Source organism: Crocodylus siamensis, chromosome 7, assembly GCF_052110815.1.
Source record: "Crocodylus siamensis isolate JL-2025a chromosome 7, ASM5211081v1, whole genome shotgun sequence".
NCBI lineage: Eukaryota > Metazoa > Chordata > Crocodylia > Crocodylidae > Crocodylus > Crocodylus siamensis.
Window position 1 is genome coordinate 20,762,441 of NC_143401.1, and position 21,830 is coordinate 20,784,270.

Sequence of the window (21,830 nt, forward strand, 5' to 3'; positions counted from 1 at the left end):
AATCCTTTGGTTCCATTTTTCAATATAGCACTGCCTGTTAAGTACATCACGACCATTATACTTACGGCTGGCTATATTCTGATTTGAGCGGATAAAGAGATAGTCATAACTTCTTTGGTTTTCATTTAAATTAATGTGCACTTCTGACTGGGACAATCCTGATGGTGAGCTAGCAGTCAAGAAAGGAGGTTTCCATTAATATAATAAATCAACAACATGACTTAGCACTTACCATCTTCTCTAATTTATGAATAGTGGTCAGAGGTAAGAAGAGAACACAGACATTCCTCACTTATAACCACATACTCAAGCCATTAGACCATATTTCATAGACACAGATGCATGCTGTTTGTTGTGCTGACATTAGTTTTCAAATTAGATCTAATGCAAGACCACTTATGTAAGGATGTTTTCATGAGTCAAGAGGAAACAAACCCTTTATTTTAATGCAAACAGCAGGAAAGCAGGGCAAAATCCCAGCATGAGTCAGCTATTCCTGCATATAAAGGGGAGTATTACAGCTCATTACTGCTCCTCGCTCTTCTAGACCCTAGCATTTTAAATGGCACAAGAAGCTCTTCAAGGCCTTCAGAACCCTGTGCAGCTAAGGCAACCACCAGCACTTTGGTGGAGGTAGTGATGTAAATGAGAAGAGAAGTCATTCTCTTTTTCTGCCTACAACACTTTTAAACATTGAGGAATCCCTCGGGCAGGAGCGCCTTTGAGGTAGTTAACGCCACATGTAGGTGGATCTAGGACTTTGTTAAGGGGATGCAAGAAAAAAAGTGACCAGCACTGCAGGGGTGGCTGCATTTTGTACTCCTAGTGTCCCTCCCAACCCATACAGACAGACCACACCATGAAAGAACAGCTGAAGACTTTTTTTAAGTCCCTGAATCAGGTAAAAATTCACACCCACTGTTCTCACACCCCCTCCATTCCCAACAGCATGTTCCCTTCCCTCCCATTCCCCATCTTCCCTGCCCACCACTGTTGTTGTCCTCCACTGATCTGGGGGTGGAAGAAGCTGCAGAGCCAGTCCTGCTGGGCTATGTGGGAGGCCAAACTCAGGCACAGTAGCCGTGACAGTAGATAGGTTCCCCTTCCTGAGCCTTCCCCCAGCCTGGCAGGGAACACACAGAGGACTGGGCCAAGCAGAAGAAACTACCCATCACTGCCACTGAGCCTGGCTCACCTGACAGCCCAGCTGGGGCAGAGTAAAAGCAAATCTAGAGTCCTCTTGTCCCTGGTTAAGCCTGAGAAAGCAACAGCAGTGGATAGGGAAAGGGAGAAATGGAATGGGAAGGGAGGGGACATGTCCCTGAACACAGGAGAAGAGGGGGATTCTTACCTGCTTCAGGGACTTTAAAAAAGTCCCGGCTGCTGCCCCTGAGGCATGCTTAAAAAGGGGGAGGGGGGTGACCATGCCTCCTTTGTACCCTCTCTGGATCTGCCTCTGCCCCAAGCTTTCAGTTCTGATATGGCCTGTCTGAGAGGGGTGCACACACACACCCTGTGCTCTCCTTTTCACTTCTGTTCTTTTTTTCCTCTGTTCTTTTTTATCAGGCAGAGAGAAAATGTTTTGGTCTTTGAATTTGACACAAAGAGTACTTCTGTCAAGGTGAGTACCTCTGTAAGGTCAAGTACTTACTTGTTAGATTGTGCCTTCTGTGTGTTTGTGTAATATCCTATTCAGTGTAACCCCCTACCCTATCAGGGGCTGTTGGGCCTGACTACAATGTTAATAATGACTAATGACACACACTGGGTTTTCAAGAGATTTGAAAAAAGTCTGCAAGGATATGAAGTGCAATAGTTCATTTCAACTCAGATATACAGTGCAGAATCAGTTTTGGCATATCAGAAAATCTTAGGGTCAGTATTATTATTTAGACCTGATGAATAATGCCTTGTATTCAAAATCTTGTCTAACTTTATCACAACTATATAGTTAGTCCAATAAAATATATCACCTTACGAAATTCTTGCCCCTTGGATTATTATGGTTATTAAGACCATTTTGCATGTGAATGCTGCTTTTTACAGCAGGTAACCATGTTCAGGAAGGCTAAGGGTATAAATTGGTAAAGAGAGTACAATATGGAAACAACTGGGGTGATCACTGCAGGTGGGATGCATCATGAGTTAACTCTGAAGCAACAGTGTCCACTTTGGAAGAAACATACTGGACATGTCTAAATGGGAGATTTACTGTGCAGTTGACTAATTAGCTGCACAGGAAATATCTTGGTATCTTAGGCCAAAGGAAATGAATTTACTCTGCAGCAGGATACTACTTGTAAATATACACATGTACACACACTAAAACTGGTACGAACTTACCTTTTCAGTTTTATTAACTTACTTAACAACAAAACATAAGAAACAGCCAAACTCAGGAAAATATTTAGGCTGAGGTTTAAGGTTCAGGGTCTTTCCATGAAGGAACTCATCTATCGCTCCCCCTTTTCTCTGCCACAATGGGCATTTATACACATACTCCAGCACTTGGAGGGTAGGGGGGATGCTTTAATTAAAGTGTCTCTTTGAGCTGATCTAATCATGAACACCGCATGCCTCTGGAGGCTGGTGGGGGTATGGTGAGCTCCTACAGGCGGCGACAGCGCTGGCAGCGGTGGGAACACAGTGACAGCAAGCAGGGAGCACCCACAGGCAGCCATGGTGCGGTTGGTGGTGGGGTGGCGACTGGCAGCCAGTGACCACCTGCAGACACCACTGGCAGCATTGGCAGTGGCCAGCAGCAATCACAGACCACCCACAGATGCCGCCGGTGGTGCTGGCGGTGGGGAGGTGCAGGTGGCAAGCAGCAACCACCTGCAGATGCCACTGCCAGTGTCGGTGGCACCTTTTCGCAGGGGGTGCACCATCACGCTCAGGGGATGCACATGCACATACACATGTCGCCAGTGGATCTAATTAAAGTCCCTGGAGCACGTTGTGTATCAGCATCCTGCACTTAAAAATGGCTGCAGGGGCACTTTAACTAAAGCTAATCAAATGAGCTTTAGTTAAAGCACCCCCTCCATCATTTTTAAGCACAGGGACACTGATACACAAGATGCTTGAGTTTGCTGGAGCATGGTTTTGCATGCTCCAGCAGACTCAATTAATTGAGTCTGCTTTGACACACTGTAATTACAGCACATCAGAGCAGCCTCACTGCTTGTGTATAGGCACCCATTGATTCCCAAACCTGTTTTATGTTCCTGGTGTAGGACCTGTAATAGGACCTTTCTAGTTTGACATGACAGTAAATCAGAAGAAGTAAGTCAGCTCTACATCACTATGCTGGGTCCTATATTTTGGCACTTTGTCATAAAAATGTTTTAAGTAATTCTGTAAAAGGTTGCAGTGCAAGCTTTAATCCTGTTACAGCCACTGCTGAATTGGCAGCAGCTTTTGACTGCTAAAGCTTGAATTGCAGAGTTTTCAAAGAGAAAATAAGTGTTGCTGAGCAGCAGCCCCTGCCCCCCCGCCTGCAGCCAGAGCCAAGCACAAAGCCAGCCCACAGCAGCCATTCCAGTGTCCCTATGCCTCCATGCTGGCACAGAAGTCATCTTCCTTGCTTAAAGCACACACCCCAATTTTAGATGGTTAATTTTGGGGGAAAAGGTGTATATGGTATATGACTAAATACATGTATCTATTTGCCAAACTAATATACACTTTTAAACACATTTAAAGGAAAAGGTGCAAATTTAAACCCACCTGCCTAGGTTGCTTTTGTCTCCAACCACATTGTTGGTTTCCACACTGATGCTATCACAAGACCTACTCATCATTCCAGCATCTGCATTTTCCAAATCAGTCCTGCACAGCAAATTTTCTGAATGAGACATTCTTTGAGACAAGACAAAGTGTTCATGTTGAACTGCATATGTGGCATTCAGTTCGTCTGTTTGCAAATATTTGCTTTCTTCTCAGATGGAAGGGGACCGAAGAAGAGACAGAAAGAAAAGAAGGGTAAAAGGATGCCAGAGATTTTATGTCCAAAATTGCTCTCAGTTTGCCTTTTTTAACATAACAGACTTACAAAATATGTGGCATTCTACATATTACACTTGTTTTGATACCCTAAGATCGTTTATGCACTATGGTGGGGAAAAAGATATTCTATCATTTTCTTTCATAGGAAGTATCATGGTGGTTTTCATTTGGGTCTGAATTCCATTCATATGGGCTTCAGTACAAATTCACTCTCTACAGAGGGAACTGCAGTGCTTGGCCCCAGTAAACCAGAATATCTCTCAAAGGCTGTGTTTATATGAATGGCAGACTGTGCAGTTGTTACTGCGCTGTCATTTAGTACTCGCATAAGCAAGTACTAAATGGCTACGTAGTAACCGGTGTTACTGCACAGTACCATCCCCGCAGTTTTTTTCCAATGCTACTGCACAGTAGCTCATTACTACTGCAGAGTAGCGTTGCATCATGGTTAGTGCCTGGCAATGCTACTGCATGGTAGCCACAAGCTACTGCACAATAGCTCATTGCTACTGTACAGTGGTATCTCATGTAGATGCTCCCAGAAATGTGCAGTTTAAGATCAGGAAGCGGAACTCAATTGAAAAAATTCTGTCTCTGGAGGACTGAATTGACTGTAATCAGAGAACCCTCATTTGTTTCATAAATCACCAGTCCAATAAGCATGTATCTAAGGAAATCTGAGCACTTCCGATAATCCTTCTACAACTCAGAGAAGAAGAAAGAAGCTGAGTCTTAGCCCTGAGCATTTTGTGCAACTGAAGAAAGGGCTAAATTAAGACAGTACACAACATGTAATTTTCCACATCCAAGTTAAACTGCCAATTCATTTTAGACTACTAAATATTGTGGACTGTAAGAAAAGAATCTGCAACTCTATCCCATGGAAGGTCCTTGGAGTGACTAAAGCTAACTGAGTCAATGTTAATCTGTTCAGGCTTTTGCTCAGCAGGTAGGAATACTTTGGGGAGAGGCTGGCAATTAGGGCGCATCTACACATGACGCTCCCAGGGGTCCTGATGCTGACTGGCTAAGCCCTGATGCTGGGAGGAGATATGCCAGCTGCAGGGACAGCTGTCTCCCCTCCACATGGGGATCGGGACCCATCCTGATCTCCATGTGGCCAGTAGAGCTCTCCCAGCAGCAATGCATGGAAATCAGGTCAGGACCCAATCCGTGTGGCCAAGAGAGCTGTCCCTGCTCAGTGGGGGACGCTGCCTGCCAGTCATATAGAGACTGGGATCTCCATGTGGCTGACAGGCAGCATCCCCGCTGAGTGAGGACAGCTCTCCCAGCCACATGGGAATCGGGACCAGCCCCTGTGCCCCCTGCCAGCCCCAGGGCTGGCACCTGGGGGGCCTGGAGCTCCCCCTGGTTGCTGCAAGGGGGCAGAGCAGGCCAGCAGCATCCCTGGACTGAGCTGCTCCTGTCAGGAGCAGTTTGGTCCCAAGAGGTGCACATGCAGCCCCAGAGCACTTTATTACACCTAAATTTTCTGGAAAGAAAATTCATGTGCATTATTTGCACATGTGGATATGCCCATATAGAAGCAAAACAAGAGCTCTGCTGCCACAAGAACAGGGCTTGCAAGGTAGGGGAGCTAAAAACTAATAAGGACTACCTGTCCTACTTAACATGCATGGGCCTCTCTTCCAGAGTTCTCTTCCTATTAGATATTATTCTGCATGTAGCCCTCTCGAATGGTACTTTTTAATTTCATTACAACTAAGCCCCTTAAACTTAATGGATTTGGACAGAGACATTTTAAAGTATCTAAAGGGTTTGCTGGCCACATTATTAGCACAACCTGAGAGTTACCATGGTGATAGCTAAGTAGGCGGTTGCCAGCAAGTTTGTGGAGATTTTGACTTATACCTCTGAACCAGGGAGCATTTTTATTGATTTGTGCATAAGGGATTCCACTACTATGAAAATACCGAGGAAAGAATTATGCTGGTAGTTAATATGGTTAAATTGTCAGTAAGGGTCCCTGTCAACTGCCTTAAAGGAACCATCCCCTTAGACCAGAATGACATGCCAGTACTGAATCCCACAACCTGCAGTCACTCCCTCAGGCTAATGACTGGCACAAGCCATAACAGTTTCTGTGGTATAAGGCACTTGTAACTAGGGCTTGTGTTATAATTATACTGCTGCCTAATTCATTTTGCTCTGTTATATCTTGATTATAACAGTCTTCATTCTAAAATATTACTGCAAGTACATGTTGCCCAACAAACCATACAGTCTGCTCTTGAGGCTCACTTATATGCTAGATCTCTGTTGCATGGAGTTAAATTAAGAGTAGAAAGAACCTCAATAACATAAGTGGTTGACAAGCATAAGCCTTGTTTTTATTTCTAGCACTTTTGTGTACGGATTTCATGCTAGGGGCAAAAAAATTGTTTCCTGTAAAAGAATGTTGTAAATCTGCAGATCAAAATGCTAACCATTGCCTAAGAATCAGCGTTCCCACAAGAGGTGGGGACAGGATGATCTAAGGGGCACAATGCTGACTTGTAAGTCAGGACGCCTGTGTCTATTCCTAGCTCTGCCAAGGACTCATGGCTTTTTGTTTGGGGGTCATCTCTTATTTTCAGTTGCTACAGAGCCATTTATTAGGCTTTCTTGGTTCAGAGATTAAATCCAGCCCAACACTGCTGGACACAGTAAGCCACACATTCAGTGGAATATATCTGTGCTTTCCACCAGCAATAGATCTGATCAGTTGACCCCAAAACCACCAACAAGGTTACTGCAGCACTGTGTAATAAAACTGTTTTCCTGTTTATTTAGCTGTATGCCACTGATTACCAAAACACCTTACAGACATTAATTAAGACCCCTTCAGGAAGAGAAATACTATCCTCCCTATTTTACACATTGTGAGCTGAATCACAGTCAGATTAAACAATTGCATAAGAGCACCTGTGAGAGAGGATGTAGTAGAACCGGCCACATCTACATGAGATGCTGACTGTGCAGAGCCCAATACCACTGCACAGTAGTGTTGTGTGGCAAAACCTGTGATGTGACACTACTGTGCAGTAGTTCCGGGCTCCTGCACAGTCAGTGTCACAAAAACAGGCCTTCATCAACACTACTGTGCACAGCACAGTAACCCGAGTTGTTTATACAAGTACTAAGTGACTGCGCAGTAACAACTGCATAGTCGGCATTTCATGTAGACGTGGCCACTGAGTGGTAAACCCACAGCATATTTCATTTCCTTTTGCTTCCTTTGTGCCTCACATGAGGGAAGGTATGTTCCTAGCTCACCTGATGAAGCTTGCCGAAGATGAAAGGAACTCATCCGTGCATTAAATTTGTGCTGAGCAGAGCAGAGGTGCAGCAAATATTTACAGGTCTTTGCTGTGTCAGTGATGAACTTGTGTTTTTTTAAACTGCTTTCAATCATGAACTTTTTTCTCTAGAGAGAACACAAATGCACATGTTGGTTTATATTCCAAAAACGACATTATTCTGACGAATATAAAGCTCCCCTATATAACTGTGCTCATTTTTCCAGATATACATATGCATTGTACATGTAGTGATTCAAAGTTGATAGTAATGAATCCAATGTCTGGCATATGTATTTAGAACAGATATGCCCTTCATTGAAATCAACGGGCTCTGGACACTGATTTCATTGGAACTGACAAGACTTGGACCTATGAACGTTAACATAACGCTCATAACATTTTCACCAATAGGATGCAAGTACCTTGAGGCAGGCAAGCTAGTGATGAGAAGAGAGAAGAGGGCTGAGTGATGACTGGCTGACATATTTCTGATCCAAGCATACCACCTGGAAGGGGACCGCAGTCCCAAATACAGCTGAGTCAGTGCACAAGCATTCTAATGGTAACCCTGAATTAGATGTGTTTATCCAATTCACAGTCTGAGTGGCTATAAAACTGAATGGAAAGCAAAGGGTTCTCTTGGTTCCCACTCACGTGAGCTGAAATCCTCTCCATTTCCTGCCACTGAAACCTTAAGACGGCAATTCTTGTGTGGTTTTTCACATCATACACAATGATGCCTTTGGCACAGATTCCCAGGACAGTATCAACTCCTGCTGCCTTCTTCTCTTGGAACACATGATGAAATAGCATGCCATATTCAGGGAGCTGCTGAGTCACCTTTGCAGAGGGAGACATGGTGAGTTTACACCACACTATGTATAATGTGTATTGCATAGAGCCCAATCCTCCTATCCTAGCACATGGCCAGAAAGGAACAAAATCAAGTGGGAAAAAATGTAGACTGCCAGGAGAGAGAGAGGTAGCAGAAGACTTCTTTCCCACTGAGAGACATTGGAAACCCTTGCAAAATTCTAACCCCTGCTCTTCTGCTAAATCAGCTTCTGACCCTGGCAAACCATTGCACTGCTTTATGACTTGGTTTCTCACTAGGAATAGCACTTTCCAATCCAGTTCACAGGGAAAGCTGAGAGGAATATTTGTCTGTATTGCGCTGTAAATGTTATAGTGACACATAATTTCTCAGTATTACTGCCTCTTAAAACCATGTAAATTTGTGGAGTAGAAAATCTGCTTGAAGTTAGTGCTACTTCATGAATGTTAACATGTTCCTTCCCATCTTTAACTGTATGTTTTTGTTCCCATGCTCAAACCCAAACAATCTAACACATAGCAAATAAACTGATATTGCTAAAACTTTGGCATCAAAAGTATTAGATGCACATGCAGTTATAAAAAATCCCCAGAAATTTTACCTTCTAGAACATAATAGCTCTCTGCCTTCAATGAATACTCTGAGGTACTGACCCACATCCCTTAATCTTTCTAATAAAAACACACATTACACATTATTTGGTTGTCTGCTGGTTTCAGCTATGAGTTTTGCTAAATTATAATTAGAGCTCAAGTCTAAACATTACAGCAGCCTACGAGGGGGATTTTGGTTCTCCCCTAAGATGCTATCTGATTGAAAGTGACTGTTCAGTCCCATTCCCTTCAGGCACAACATTCAGCTTACAGAGAGGGGAGAGCAGTGCCTCAAGAAACAGAGGAGACACTTTTGCCTCTAGGACCCTAGGAGGAGAGCTCTTCTGCCTGGGATGTGTGCAGGCTGGAGAAGGGAGTGAGAAGTACCTATTATAGCCCATTCATCATACATAGCTCCCCACTCAGCAACTCTACGTTACAATCCCTACCATTTAGTGACAATGGGTAGAACTATATTTTCCTCTGTGCATCTAAAACTAAGTTTTCTAGATATCTACCTGGCCATTTTTGGCCCTCACTTTAAGCTGTGGCTGTTTAAGGCAGCATGCATAGAATGAGGCACTGGTCAGGTACTTACATGACTACATTTGTGTATTCAAGCAGAAGTCCTGGAAAAAAGGGAAGGGAAAGGTCCTCCCATGTTTTTGCTCAATGGGTTAAGGCACTCACCAAGTTCTAGGTCTTCATCACTTACAGGGGGGATGCAGCTGTGGTTCTCTGACTTTCCAGCAGGGTACCATCAGGCCACAGGTCAGGCATCATCCCTTGTATTTAATAAAAATTGGATATACAGTGGGGAAATTTCCATCCCATTGGGAGCAAAGGCCCAAGCTAAAATCCAGGATGTACTTCCTTGTAAAGCAAGCAGCCATCTCACTGTACCACAAAGCCTCCTGACTTCATATATCATCCTCTCTTGGCCCAGAATGGGCACACATACATAGCTGCATATGTGTCCAGCCAGTATGTAGTCTACTATGCATGTTCACCCTATACGTATACACTTTCATGTCTACTTTGCAGGGGTAATAGAATCATTATCTGTGTGTAAATGGCATTTGTAGCACTTATGACACACAAAGAAAAGCAGAATTCTACCTAGTATGTCAAAAAAATATTTTCTCACCCAAATCTTTGCCCTTCAGAGGTTTGTGAGATATGGGGGATGGTTTTTCAGTCATTCTGTGAGTTGCAGATCAAAATAAGGCTGAGTGCCTTATTGTCCCTCAGAGGGTATCCAGGGTCTTAAGCTAAGCTTTTAAAAAATGGCCAAAAGATTTAGGAGTGACCAAATGAAATCACTTTTAAGGGACCTGGTTTATAGAAAGTGTTCAGGACCTGCCCTCTGAGAATCAGGCCTTGTTAAAGTTTCTCAAGTGAACACCAAAATTGAGCCACCTGGAACTACTAGCCAAATCCTGGCTGTGACATCAAAGCTCCTTTCATATTTGAAAGGAAGAATTTGATTTTTCCTTGCTTCATGAATTTCCTTTTCCTTGAACATGATGTGTTCTTGTTTCTATAGATTTGTTCATTGAAAGAGGGGCTAACAAAGCTGCTTTTCTTCATTTGATTTGCCATGCATGATAGGACTCTACACCCCAGTCTGTTGCAACAATTCCACTAACACAATTAAGCAGCAACTGGACTGAAATGATGACATAAATAAAAGCATGTGTGACTGGAACAAAATAGGTAGTGATGTTCAGATTCTCCCTGATCCTAGATATTTCATGTTAAGATGAGGAAACAGAAATTACAAAGGTAACTGTGACACCCAACAAAACAGTCATCTTAGAAAATGGATCTCCACTAAATAAATAGGTCAAATAAGGCATTTTAGATAACTCATTCTTCACACTTAGAATTCACAAATAATTTTAACTGTTTAACAAATGAATAATAGATATTTAATAATGACTGATCAGTTGCTATAGAATCCAAAAGTCCATGGGCTGTTTATATCCATGTTTTATAACAATGTGGAATACTTTCTACTGATGTTGTTAAAACTATCTACAAGACATGCCATGTTGTCTGTAACATACTTAAACTATGTATCACTCATATATAAATTATTTATATAGCATAATGTGTGGTCCAAGTGTCCAGAGCAGCAGTACCCACTCCATGGCTAAATTTGCAATTTTATTATATGCCCAAAGTTGGTCCCTCCTCTAAAATCCACACAATTTCAGATGATCAGCCTCAGACTTCATAGGTTCAGTGTACAGTCAAGGTCAAAGGTCTGCCCAAATCTAATGCTTCATTAGGCTAGCACAATTAAACCACACTGTTTTCTGCAGTCAATGATATAATGTGGCCAGCATAATTTAGACACTTTGGACTGCCCACCTAAATTATCAGATACCCATTTATAACTGGGTCATCTGAGAGTGAGTTTGGCACACACTTAGAGCAGGGCCCAGACTGATCTGTCTGGTTCTCTGCGATTGTGTCCCATTGGTTAGGCCTACAGCAGAATTTTTCTGCTAACTTTCCAGTTAATAAGATAAGAATGCCCTGAAAGCTGACATCCTTAATATAGGGCCCAGCTCAAAAAATATTTCATTTTATTGGCACACTGTAGCAAAAAGACTAAAATGAATTTGAGCAAGGAGAAAATAGAATCCCCTCCCACTCCAGGCTTCTTCCCTGCCTCTTGCCCCCCAGGGCTCCCCCACTTCCCCTCATGCCCCAGGATTCCCCCCTTTCCACCCCTGTCACCTACTTGTAGCTGCCCATGCTGTCTGTCCCAAGGGAGCAGGCAGCAAAGGATTAACCTGCCTGGCCAGCCACCATTGCCAGGCTGCTGCTCTTCTCAGGGCTGAGCGAGCTCAGAGAGCAATGGGAAGCATCTGGGCAGGCAAGTTAACCCTTCCCTCCCTGTTCTTCCGGGACAGACAGCAGGGGGGAGTGAGCAGGGATCTGGGGTGCTGGGCAGGGGGGTGGGCAATAGGTCCAATCCCAGGCAGTGAAGGAGGGGGCGGGTGGGGTGTTTGCACTAAGGTATAGCCTAGAATGGCTACACTTTGGTGTAACAGGAGCTGAGTAACACAGATTAGAGATAATCCTGCCCTGGAGGTGTAACTGACCCACCTAACGAGTGCTTAAAATTAGCTTCAGGAGTTAATGTGCGGACAATCCAGGCCTAAGAGCTCTAGGAGCTCCACCTAACAAGGCCCTTGCATACCCAGTTGGAGTAACAGAATCTGACCCCTAGTGTCCAGCACTGGTATTTACTTTAAGTTACTAAAATTTTCCCACGTTCCAGAAGGAGTATGGTGGATCCATGATCAAACTGGGTAGGCTCACATTGTGAAAGAAGAGCATTTATGGGAAAGAAACAAGGGTTAATTTAGTGACTGAGCACCATGCTTAATATCAGGTTCAGGTAAGAAGCAAAATTAGAAGACCAATATGCCTCACAGTATTTTCAATATGCAACCAGGAAGAAAGAACGGTGGGAGGGGAGAGGATAGGAGGGTGTACTAGCAGCTTTAAGGGTTGTTAGGTACCTTACTTTCGAGTTCTTCATAGAATCACAGATTCACAGAAGTTTAGGGCTGGAAGGGACCTTGTGAGATCATCAGGTCCAACCCCACTGCTCTGGGCAGGAAAGACTGCTGGGGTCAAATAACCCCAGTAAGATGTGCATCCAGTCTCCTTTTGAAGATCTCCAGGGTAGGTGCCTGCACCACCCTCTCTGGGAGTCTATTCCAGAGTCTGGTCACATGAACCATGAAAAAGTTTTTCCTTATATCCAGTCTGAAACCTTCTTCTAGGAGCTTATGACTGGTTTCCCCCTGGGGCACTTTGGTGAATAGTTGTTTGTATAGCCCCTGATGCTCTCCAGATATATTTGTAAGCTGCCACCAAATCCCCCTGAAGTCTCCTCTTTTATAGGCTGAACAGTCCCATATCTGTCAGCCTTTTCTCATATGACTTGCTCTTCAGCCCTAATCATAGAAATCAAGGACTGGAAGGGACCTTGAAAGATCATCAAGTCCAGCCCCCCTGCTCTGGGCAGGAATAGTGCTGAGATCAAATGATCCCAGCAAGGTGTTGATTTTTCTTCTAACTTCCTGTCAGCTCTCGTGAACTCTAAATGTCCTAGTTTTTCAATGATTGTTTTGTCTATGCCAATATCTTTTGAAATACTGATATTCCTAAACTACAGGGATAGTCTCATCCTGAAAGCATCATAGTTCCATTATTCTGTCATTCTGTTGCCCTTGTTGTGGTATCAAATAGGCAAAAAGGAAATGATCGGCTGATGGGTAAACAGACAAGGACCTTCCACTACTAAAATAAATAAATAAATAAATAAATAAATAAAGTTTGCTATTTCATAGGATACCCTTAGAAACTCTAGTTCAGCTTCATCTTCAAAGAGGGAGCAGGTCATATGATGCAGTTTAGCAAGTTCTCGCTGTACATACACCAGGGTCATTTTCTCTATTCGGCTTGCAGGGATGTAGTCCTCTGCACGAAAATAGCTCTTCCCATGCATCTTCAGAAAGGAAGGAGAGAAATGAGAATGAAAATGGTGGGTTCCACAGGCAGTAGGATTGAAAATATGGTTTGCACCGAAGTTAAAGAGCTGTTGAATGTAAAGTGTGGTGATCTACAATGTGAAGACTGTGAGGCAACAAGTTGGCTTTTATTCCTGGGGGTGCATTAGAGGGGACAGGATGTGGAGCCAATGAGAGCAAATAGAGGCACTCCAAGGCATTCAGCTGGAAGAAGACAAATGAGAGAATGAAAAGAAGGCTCTTCAGATCCACTGTACAAATGTGAAAGCACACCCTATAGGCCTGCTTTTGGGTGCTAGCTCATTTACGGTAAAGGGGCTCCAAATTTATTCTTCTTGGAGCACTAGTAGCTGTGCATTATCTGGGCCTCAAGTTGTATTAATAAAACCAGCCCCATTCTGTACACCTCCTATACAGGTGTTCTTGAGAGCTGAAAGAAAAAATCTCCCTTGGCCACCTTCTCCTCAGCACAAGATACTGCAGAATGTAAGCCTGGGATGGTGTCTGTGTTGAGCAGTCTGTGTGGCAACAGGACTGTGATGCTGCTGTTTTCTGTGTGCTGCACCTTCAAATTCTAAAACTTTTCCTATGGGAGAGGCTGCAGCCATTTTGTTCTCCTATCTGCTGTGACTTATCACAGAGCAGGGTAACATACAACATGCTGTCTATCACAGTGACTTCGAATTCACTTCTCTCTTGACTTCTACATTAAATTAAAGAAAACAATATTCTTAACCTATAGATGGAGGTGTTGTAAACACCTATAGGTGTTGTAAATCTCTATAACGCCATTTAAATCAGTACAGCTACATCGATTTGTACTAGCTGAGTGTATCTACACGATACACTATTGCACAATGGTTACTGCACATTTACTTAGTACTTGTATTAGCAAGTACTAAATAAATGCGCAGTAACCAGAGGTACTGCACAGTAGTGCCAGCAAACGTCTTTTAAGTGATGCTACTGCACTAGTAGCCTAATAATACTGCACAGTAGCACAGGGGTTGTCAACCGGGGGTACATGTACCCCTTGGGTACTTTGAAAGGTCCCATGGGGTATGTGCAAGTGGGCAGGGACAGAGCACCGCCACCCTGCACCGCCGCCTCACAGGAGAAGGGCTGGGGCAGAGCGAGGGCAGTGGCACCCCACTGCAAGTTGAATAGGCACCACCCAGTCAGCTGGATGCTGGGGAAGAAGCCTGTACCCAGCCGCCATGGCCACCATCCACCACCCCGTGCCACCGCTCTATGTGTGGCTGCCAAGCCCCCCTCCCCCTCCAGCTCTGCAACCAGCTGCCGCTACCAAGCCCAGCCCACTCATGGACCAGCCACCAGGGGTACACTGCTCAAAAATGGTTGAAAACCCCTGCAGCAGTGTATTAGCACTGTCTGTACTGTGATGTGCTACTGTGCAGTATTATTAGGCTACTGCGCAGTCAGTGTCTCAGTAGACACACCTGCTGAAGACATGCCTTCATAGCTACTTTTGTAGGGGAAAAACCATCATTTATTTCAATTTATGGATTGGAGATCAAGTTCAGAAATAAGATCACCCCCAAATATTCGCCTATTTCTACAAACCCAAACAAAGAGTCTCTGTAGATTCAGAAATGTTCATTTCACTTTTTCGTATCTCCAAGCCCCTCCATATTCCTGAGTTGCATACATGGCTGAAAGTACCGTACTATAGAATTCAAGATTCCTGGATACCTACACAGGTAAGAAAGATAAAGAATCTCACAAAAGGACCACTCTGTGAGATTTCCAGCCAAAACTGACAGATACAAGAGTGTTTTACACCCCAGCGTACTTTCAGATTACCTAGTCTGCATCTGAAATGTGAACCTCATTGGGCTTGCTTGCTCTACTAAAAGATATTTGCAGACATAAAATGTAGGTGCCATTTAACTCTCAACTTAACTGTAAGGAACTGAAAGCCTCCTGACCTGGTGGTGGGACCTGTAAGAATAGCTATGTATCTCACTGTATATTTACTGTACCTCAGGAGAATAATTTCCAAATTCTGCCTGTAATGCTAAAGCACCTAGCTGCAGAATAATCTCATCATTGCAGTACAATCGCTCATCCAGAATATCTTTACGAAGCTGCAGGTAGAACTGATGCCGTGTCAGACCATGCCTGGAATACATGAAAGGTTAAGAATGAGATACGAGATTTGAAATCTCAACTTACCATGTTTACTCAAATCTAAGATGAGGTTTGTCCGAAACAGCACAGGGGGGAAAAGCCCCTCATCTTAGATTTGCACATAAAGTGGTGGGGGAGCAGGGGGAAGAGGGGACAGGCAGCTGCTGCAGCTCTGACTGGCCCTGAACATGGGTCAGGGTCAGACTGAGAGCCGCAGCAGCCGCCTGCCCCCTCCCCTGCACTTGCTGTCTGCAGCTTCTGCCCCTGCTTCTTCCTTCCCTCTGCTTACTGTCAGGCATAGCTCAGCTCTGGCTCAGGCTAGATTCCCTCCTGGGTACTGAGTACAGGAAAACTCCATACCCTGCCCAAACAATTAGCAGCACAGAAATTGCTGTGTGGCTGCTCTCATGGCCCCAGGAGAGTATAGATCCCAAGCAGCATCTGAGAGTAAGAGGCGGAGGGAAAGGGAAGAAACAGTGGGGAGTGGGAGGGAAGGGGCAGAGATTGTAAAGAGTGGGTTGGGGGAAGGTAGAGACTTCGAGGAGTAGGTGGGAAGGAGCACAGACTGTGGGGAGTGGAGGGAGGCAGAGGCTATAGGTGAGTGCAAGTGGCAAAGGGGCAGGAAGGCTGCAGGGGAAAGAAGTGGCAGGCAGAAGACAAGGGGGTCACCTGCCCTCCCCCTCAAACTACTGTTTTTCCTGCTGTAGCAGTGGGAAGGAGGGGGAATTTAAGACAACCCTCCAATAATTAGATTATATAACTGGAAAATTAGACTAATTTATAATTTTTCCATATATAGAATCTAATTATTGGGTGGTCATCCTAAATTCAAGTTCATATTGGATTTGGGTAAATACAGTATATACCACCTTCCTCTCTGGTGGTAGACAGAACCATAGCACTTACTGGATAACACTAAAGTGGCTGACAAAGAATTTTATCCTCAGAAAGAGAGTGAAGTTAATGATAGACGTTTTTCTCTTGGGTTGGTCATTCCAGCCTTCTGGAGCCACTTTGTAGATCTTGATCTCATCATCCAGAAAGAAAAACTCTTTACCTGAAATGAGAAGTTTAGTTTCTGTGATGAGTTAAGCAGAAGGAGATTGTTCAATAGCTCAAAATCCAGAAAGGGCAAGAAAAGGCCCAGTTAACAACAGATCACATTTTTGAGAGCTCTTTTTCTATGGCATAGAATATTTATTGCTAATTCAATCTTGAAAATAGGCAGAAAAAAGCTCTGAACAGCCAACGCGATGCTACATTGAGCTTAGCCCTTATGTGAGTGCTCAAGTGGTAGGGAGATCATAAAGGGATTAATGCATTGCACACAATTGCAGTCTTTGTGCTTTGAGCACAAGAACCACTATCAGTCATGCCTTATGGTTGCTAGCTACACCAAACAGACGAAGGAGCAAGTATGGCCTTTTAAAGGGGAGAAGCTGGGATGATACTTCTCCACGTTAAGAAGCTTGGGATGTCATTTGGCCTGCCAGAAACACGGCCTTCCTGTAACTCCAGCTGTAGTAATGTGGCTCTACATTGTTCTAACATAAGGCCGTGCCTAAGGCCTTATCTACACAAGGATATCAGCCACTGGTATAGTTGCACTGGTACACAGCTCTAGTGTAGACATACTTTATATCTGTACAGCATGATTTGTATTAATGTGGCTTACTACTGCTTGAAACAGAGCCTCAAAACTGCTTTCCATCTAAGAATCTCAAAGGGTTATACCACTGCCTACCACCACCATGTAGTCACAAGAGATCATGTAGTAATTAGATATTCCCTTGTACCTTTCAAGTAAGCTAAGCCGAAGTAGAAGTGTTCTGGCAGATTTGTATATGCCATGACCATACTGAAGATATCTCTCGCCTTAGACTTGATGTCACATTTGACCTCTAGGCACTGCCCATTGAGCAGAATGATGCTGAGATCCCTTTGCGACAGATAGGATTTTCCCTTCTTAGTCTGAAAAAATTAAATGGAAAATGCAGGATGAGTTCCAGGTTCATGCAGAAATTCCTGAATTCCTTGTCTTTAGATCTCCTGCACTCCTGGCCTTGCAGGGGATCAGTCACACACATTTGTGCTAGGCAGTCCTGCCTTCATTATGTACATTTCAGGCTTGTACAAAGAACATAAGAACTGTCATACTGAGTCATACATGGATTTGTGTAGTCCCCTTTTGAATCTGCCTATCCTATCTGCCTCAGTACCACAGCAAAGACAGCACCAGCAGTGCACCAACACTGAGTGCCTTTGCATGAGGAAAGCTAAATCAAAAACAAGTATGTTACATAGTAGCGCATAGGGGGATGCTCTGCATGTGACCTGTGCTGGACACCAAAATGCCTGAGTGTCTACAGCTCTAATCTGCCTCAACAGCCTCTTGTGGCAATGAGTTCCACAAGTTAACTACACATTACATATAAGATACTTTCCCTTGTTAGTTTTAAATCCATCTCCTGCTCCTTTCAATGGGTGTCCCCTAGTTCTAGTATTCTGGGACTTGGTGAATAACAAGTCCCTGTTCACTTTGTCCATACTGTTCATGATTTTATAAATGTCCATCATATCACACCTCAGCCTTCTTTCTAAACTGAAGAGTCCTAGCCTTTTTAGACCCTCATGGAGCAGCTGCCATACCATATTCCTGAGGATCTTGGTTGGCCTTTTCTGTACCTTTTCTAATTCTACTAAATCCTTTTTGAGATGTGGAGACCAGAACTTCACACAGAATTCAAGACATTGACACACTGTGAATTTGTAGAGTGCCATGAGGATAGTTGCTTTTTAATAAGTTTCTTATTAATAACAATAAGTTTCTTAATGTTACCCAACATTTTATTGGCTTTTTTGATTGCCACTGCATGTGATGCTTTTAGAGACCTATCTACAATCACTCCAAGGTCTATTTCCTGAGACATAACAATTAATTCAGAACCCAGTACTGCATACATATATAATTGAGTTTATTTTTCCCCAGGTGGTTTACCTTGCACTTGTTGACGTTGATGTTCATCTGCCTTTTTTTTGCCCACTCAGGTTTGTGAGCTCTTTCTGGAGCTGTTCTTCATCAACTTGGTATTTGACTACCCAGAATAGTTTGGTATCATCTGCAGACTAGGAAATTTCAATGTGCACTCCCATTTCCAGGTCATTCATGAAGATGCTGAACAAAACTGATCCCAGCACAGATCCATCCAAGACCCCACTTTTGACCCCCCTCACCGCCCCCCCCCCCACATCCAGAATAGTGGCCACTTAACCCTAACCCTTGCTTCCTACCTTTTAATCAGCTCTCAATCCCAATCTCAAACTTTTTGAAAAATCAAATAAATGATGTCAACTGGATCGCCTTTGTCCCTATGGTTTTTAACACCCCCAAAGAACTCTAGAAGATTGGTGAGGTAGGATTTCCATTTACAAAAACCATACTGACTCTTTTCCAGCATATGGTATTTGTCCACAACTGCTAATTTTATTCTTTATTCTAGGTTCTATCAACTTGCGAGAGATGAAAGCAAGACTGGATCACCTCTGGAGCCCTTTCTGAAGATGATTGTTATGTTGGCAAAAGAGACTGTGTGTAACAACAGGTTACCCATTATTGCCAACAATCTTGCAGTTTCACCTTTGATTTCCTTCAAAAGTCTCAGGTGAATGCTAGCCAGTCCTGGTGACATTTTAGTATGCATGTATCAATTCTATTCTCACTTCAGTGTGCTCCAATTCTTCAGGCCCATTTACTAAGAAGAACTGATCTGGTGTTTCATAGTTTCTAGGGTCGGAAGGGACCTGAGTAGATCATCTAGTCTGACCCCCTGCCATGGCAGGAAACAGTACTGGGGTCAAACGACCCCAGCAAGGTGTTCATCTAACCTCCTCTTAAAGACCCCCAGGGTAGGAGCCTGCACCACTTCTCTTGGAAGTTGGTTCCAGATCCTAGCTGCCCTGACCGTGAAGTAGCACCTCCTGATATCTAGCCTGAATTTATCCTCTGCCAGCTTGTGACCATTATTCCTGGTCACTCCTGGCAGTGCTTGGGGGAACAGAGACTCCCCCAGTGCCTGCTGGCCCCTCTGACTACTTTGTAACAGGCCACTAGATCCCGCCTCAGCCTTCTCTTGTGGAGGCTGAACAGGTTCAGATCACGTAGCCTCTCCTCATAAGGCCTGCCCTGCTGACCCCTGAACATGCGAGTGGCCCTCCTCTGGACCCTCTCCATGTTGTCCACATCCCTCCTGAAGTGCGGTGCACAGAACTGGATGCAGTACTCCAGCTGCGGCCTGACCAGTGCCGCATAGAGGGGGAGGATCACCTCCCTGGACCTGCTTGACATGCATCTGTGGATGGATGACAAGCTGCAGTTGCCTTCCTGACTGCACCCCCACACTGCCGGCCTATGTTCATGCTGGCATCAATGACAACTCCAAGATCCTTTTCTGCCTCTGCACTGATGAGAAGGGAGTTCCCCAGTCTGTAGGTATGGTGCTGGCTCTTCCTCCCCAAGTGCATCACTTTGCACTTGTCGGTGCTGAATCCCATCCTATTCTCATCCGCCCACCCTTGTAACCTGTCTAGGTCCAATAGCAGCCTATTCCTCCCTTCTAGCATGCCCATATCCCCCCACATCTTAGTGTAATCAGCAAATTTGAACAGGGTGCTTTTTACTCCCTCGTCCAAGTCACTGATGAAGATGTTGAACAGTGCGGGCCCGAGGACTGAGCCCTGGGGAACCCCACTGCCCACATCCCTCCAGGTCGAAAATGACCCATCCATCACCACTCCCTGGGTGCGGCCCTCCAGATAGTTGGAGACCCATTTGACTGTGTGGGTGTTGACACCACAGTCCCCCAGTTTCTTAATGAGAACAGGGTGAGAGACAGTGTCGAAGGCCTTCCAAAAGTCCAGGAAAACTATGTCCACTGCTACCCGTGCATCTAAGGATTTTGTGACCTGGTCGTAGAAGGCCACCAGGTTGGTCTGACAGGACCTGCCTCTAATGAACCCGTGTTGGTTGCCACTAAGCATAATCTCCCCTGCTGGCCCCTCATGGATATGCGCCAGAATAATTTTCTCAAAAAGCTTGCCCAGGATCAAGATAAGACTGACTGGCCTATAGTTTCCTGGGTCCTCCTTCTTCCTCTTTTTGAAGATGGGAACCACGTTGGCCCTCTTCCAGTCCTCTGGCACCACACCAGAGTACCATGAGTGCTCGTAGAGCCATGCCAGGGGTCCTGCAATGACCTCAGCCAATTCCCTTAGTACTCTAGGGTAGGGATCATCTGGACCAGCTGACTTGAATACATCCAGTCCCTCCAATTCCCCCAGTATCTTTTGCAGTAAAAACCAAAACAAATAATTAATCTAGCTCTCTGCTATGGCTCTGTTACCCCTGAGTGTAACTTTTATACTTTTATACCAATGTTCCCACTGGTTCTCTCATTAGCTTTTCCTCAAATTCTTTTTTGGCTGGCTTTATTTTGCTTTTCCATTGGACCCACCAGAGTTTGCATGCTTTTCTGTTTTCCTCATTTAGGGATGCCTTCAATTTTTTGCAGGATGACTTTTTTTGCCTTGGGTAGCCTCTCTAACTGCTATTAAATCATGCAGGGGTGTTACTGGACTGCTTAGTACCCTTTTTTTATTTCCATTATACACTTTTCCTGCACCTCTAATATGGTATTTTTAAACAGCTTCCAGGCTTCCTGCAGACATGTTATGTCTTTGCTCCTTTTAACTTCTAACTTCCTCATTTTTGTGTAAGTTCTCTTTCTATAGTTGTATGTCAGTGTGGTAGATTTCTTTGGCTTACTCCCTCCTTTTAGCACATTGAATGTGATTATGTTATGCTCACTGTTGCAGAATGACTCACATACAGTTATCTCTTGAACCAAAGCCTGTGCACTACTCAGAATTAGACCTAGACTTGTTTCTTTTATCGTGGGTTCCAAGGCATATTGTCCTAGAAAGCAGTCTTCTATTACATCCAGAAATTTTATCTCTGTATCTCACTCTGAAGTGTTTATCCAGTCTAGGTAAGGATAGTTAAAGTCTCCCATTATTACTGCATGTCCTGCTTTTGCAGCTTTTATAATCTCCCTAAGCATTTCAGAATCACCTTCACCCTTAGATCAGGTGGTTGGTAGGAAAATCCTGATACTGGGTGGGTCTACACATGCAACTAGTATATAGCAATAAACTCCAGATCAGTTCACATCAGTTTATTACTCCCAGAAGCAATGTTTATAGATGTGCCTGGGACCACAGCATGTTGATCCAGGTCAGGGCAGCCCTGGCTGGCAGGGGACCAAGGTTCAGCCTGAAAGCCCAAAGTTGGTCCACCCTGGCGCAACATGCTGCAGAGGTGTCGGCTGGT

The 21,830-nt window shown here is 44.3% G+C and overlaps 1 protein-coding gene across 1 annotated transcript in view; it reads right to left on the minus strand.

Moving 5' to 3' along the window:
* Window positions 1-21,830, minus strand: part of FRMPD2 (FERM and PDZ domain containing 2) — a 133,676-nt gene that overhangs the window by 80,854 nt on the left and 30,992 nt on the right. Inside the window, exons 10-17 of the mRNA XM_090058036.1 lie at window positions 17,242-17,416; window positions 16,352-16,502; window positions 15,298-15,436; window positions 13,120-13,272; window positions 7,965-8,150; window positions 7,285-7,435; window positions 3,730-3,940; window positions 66-169 (exon numbers count right to left, since the gene is read on the minus strand). Coding sequence (XP_089914162.1) covers window positions 66-169; window positions 3,730-3,940; window positions 7,285-7,435; window positions 7,965-8,150; window positions 13,120-13,272; window positions 15,298-15,436; window positions 16,352-16,502; window positions 17,242-17,416 — 1,270 coding nt within the window. The remainder of the gene's footprint in view (window positions 1-65; window positions 170-3,729; window positions 3,941-7,284; window positions 7,436-7,964; window positions 8,151-13,119; window positions 13,273-15,297; window positions 15,437-16,351; window positions 16,503-17,241; window positions 17,417-21,830) is intronic.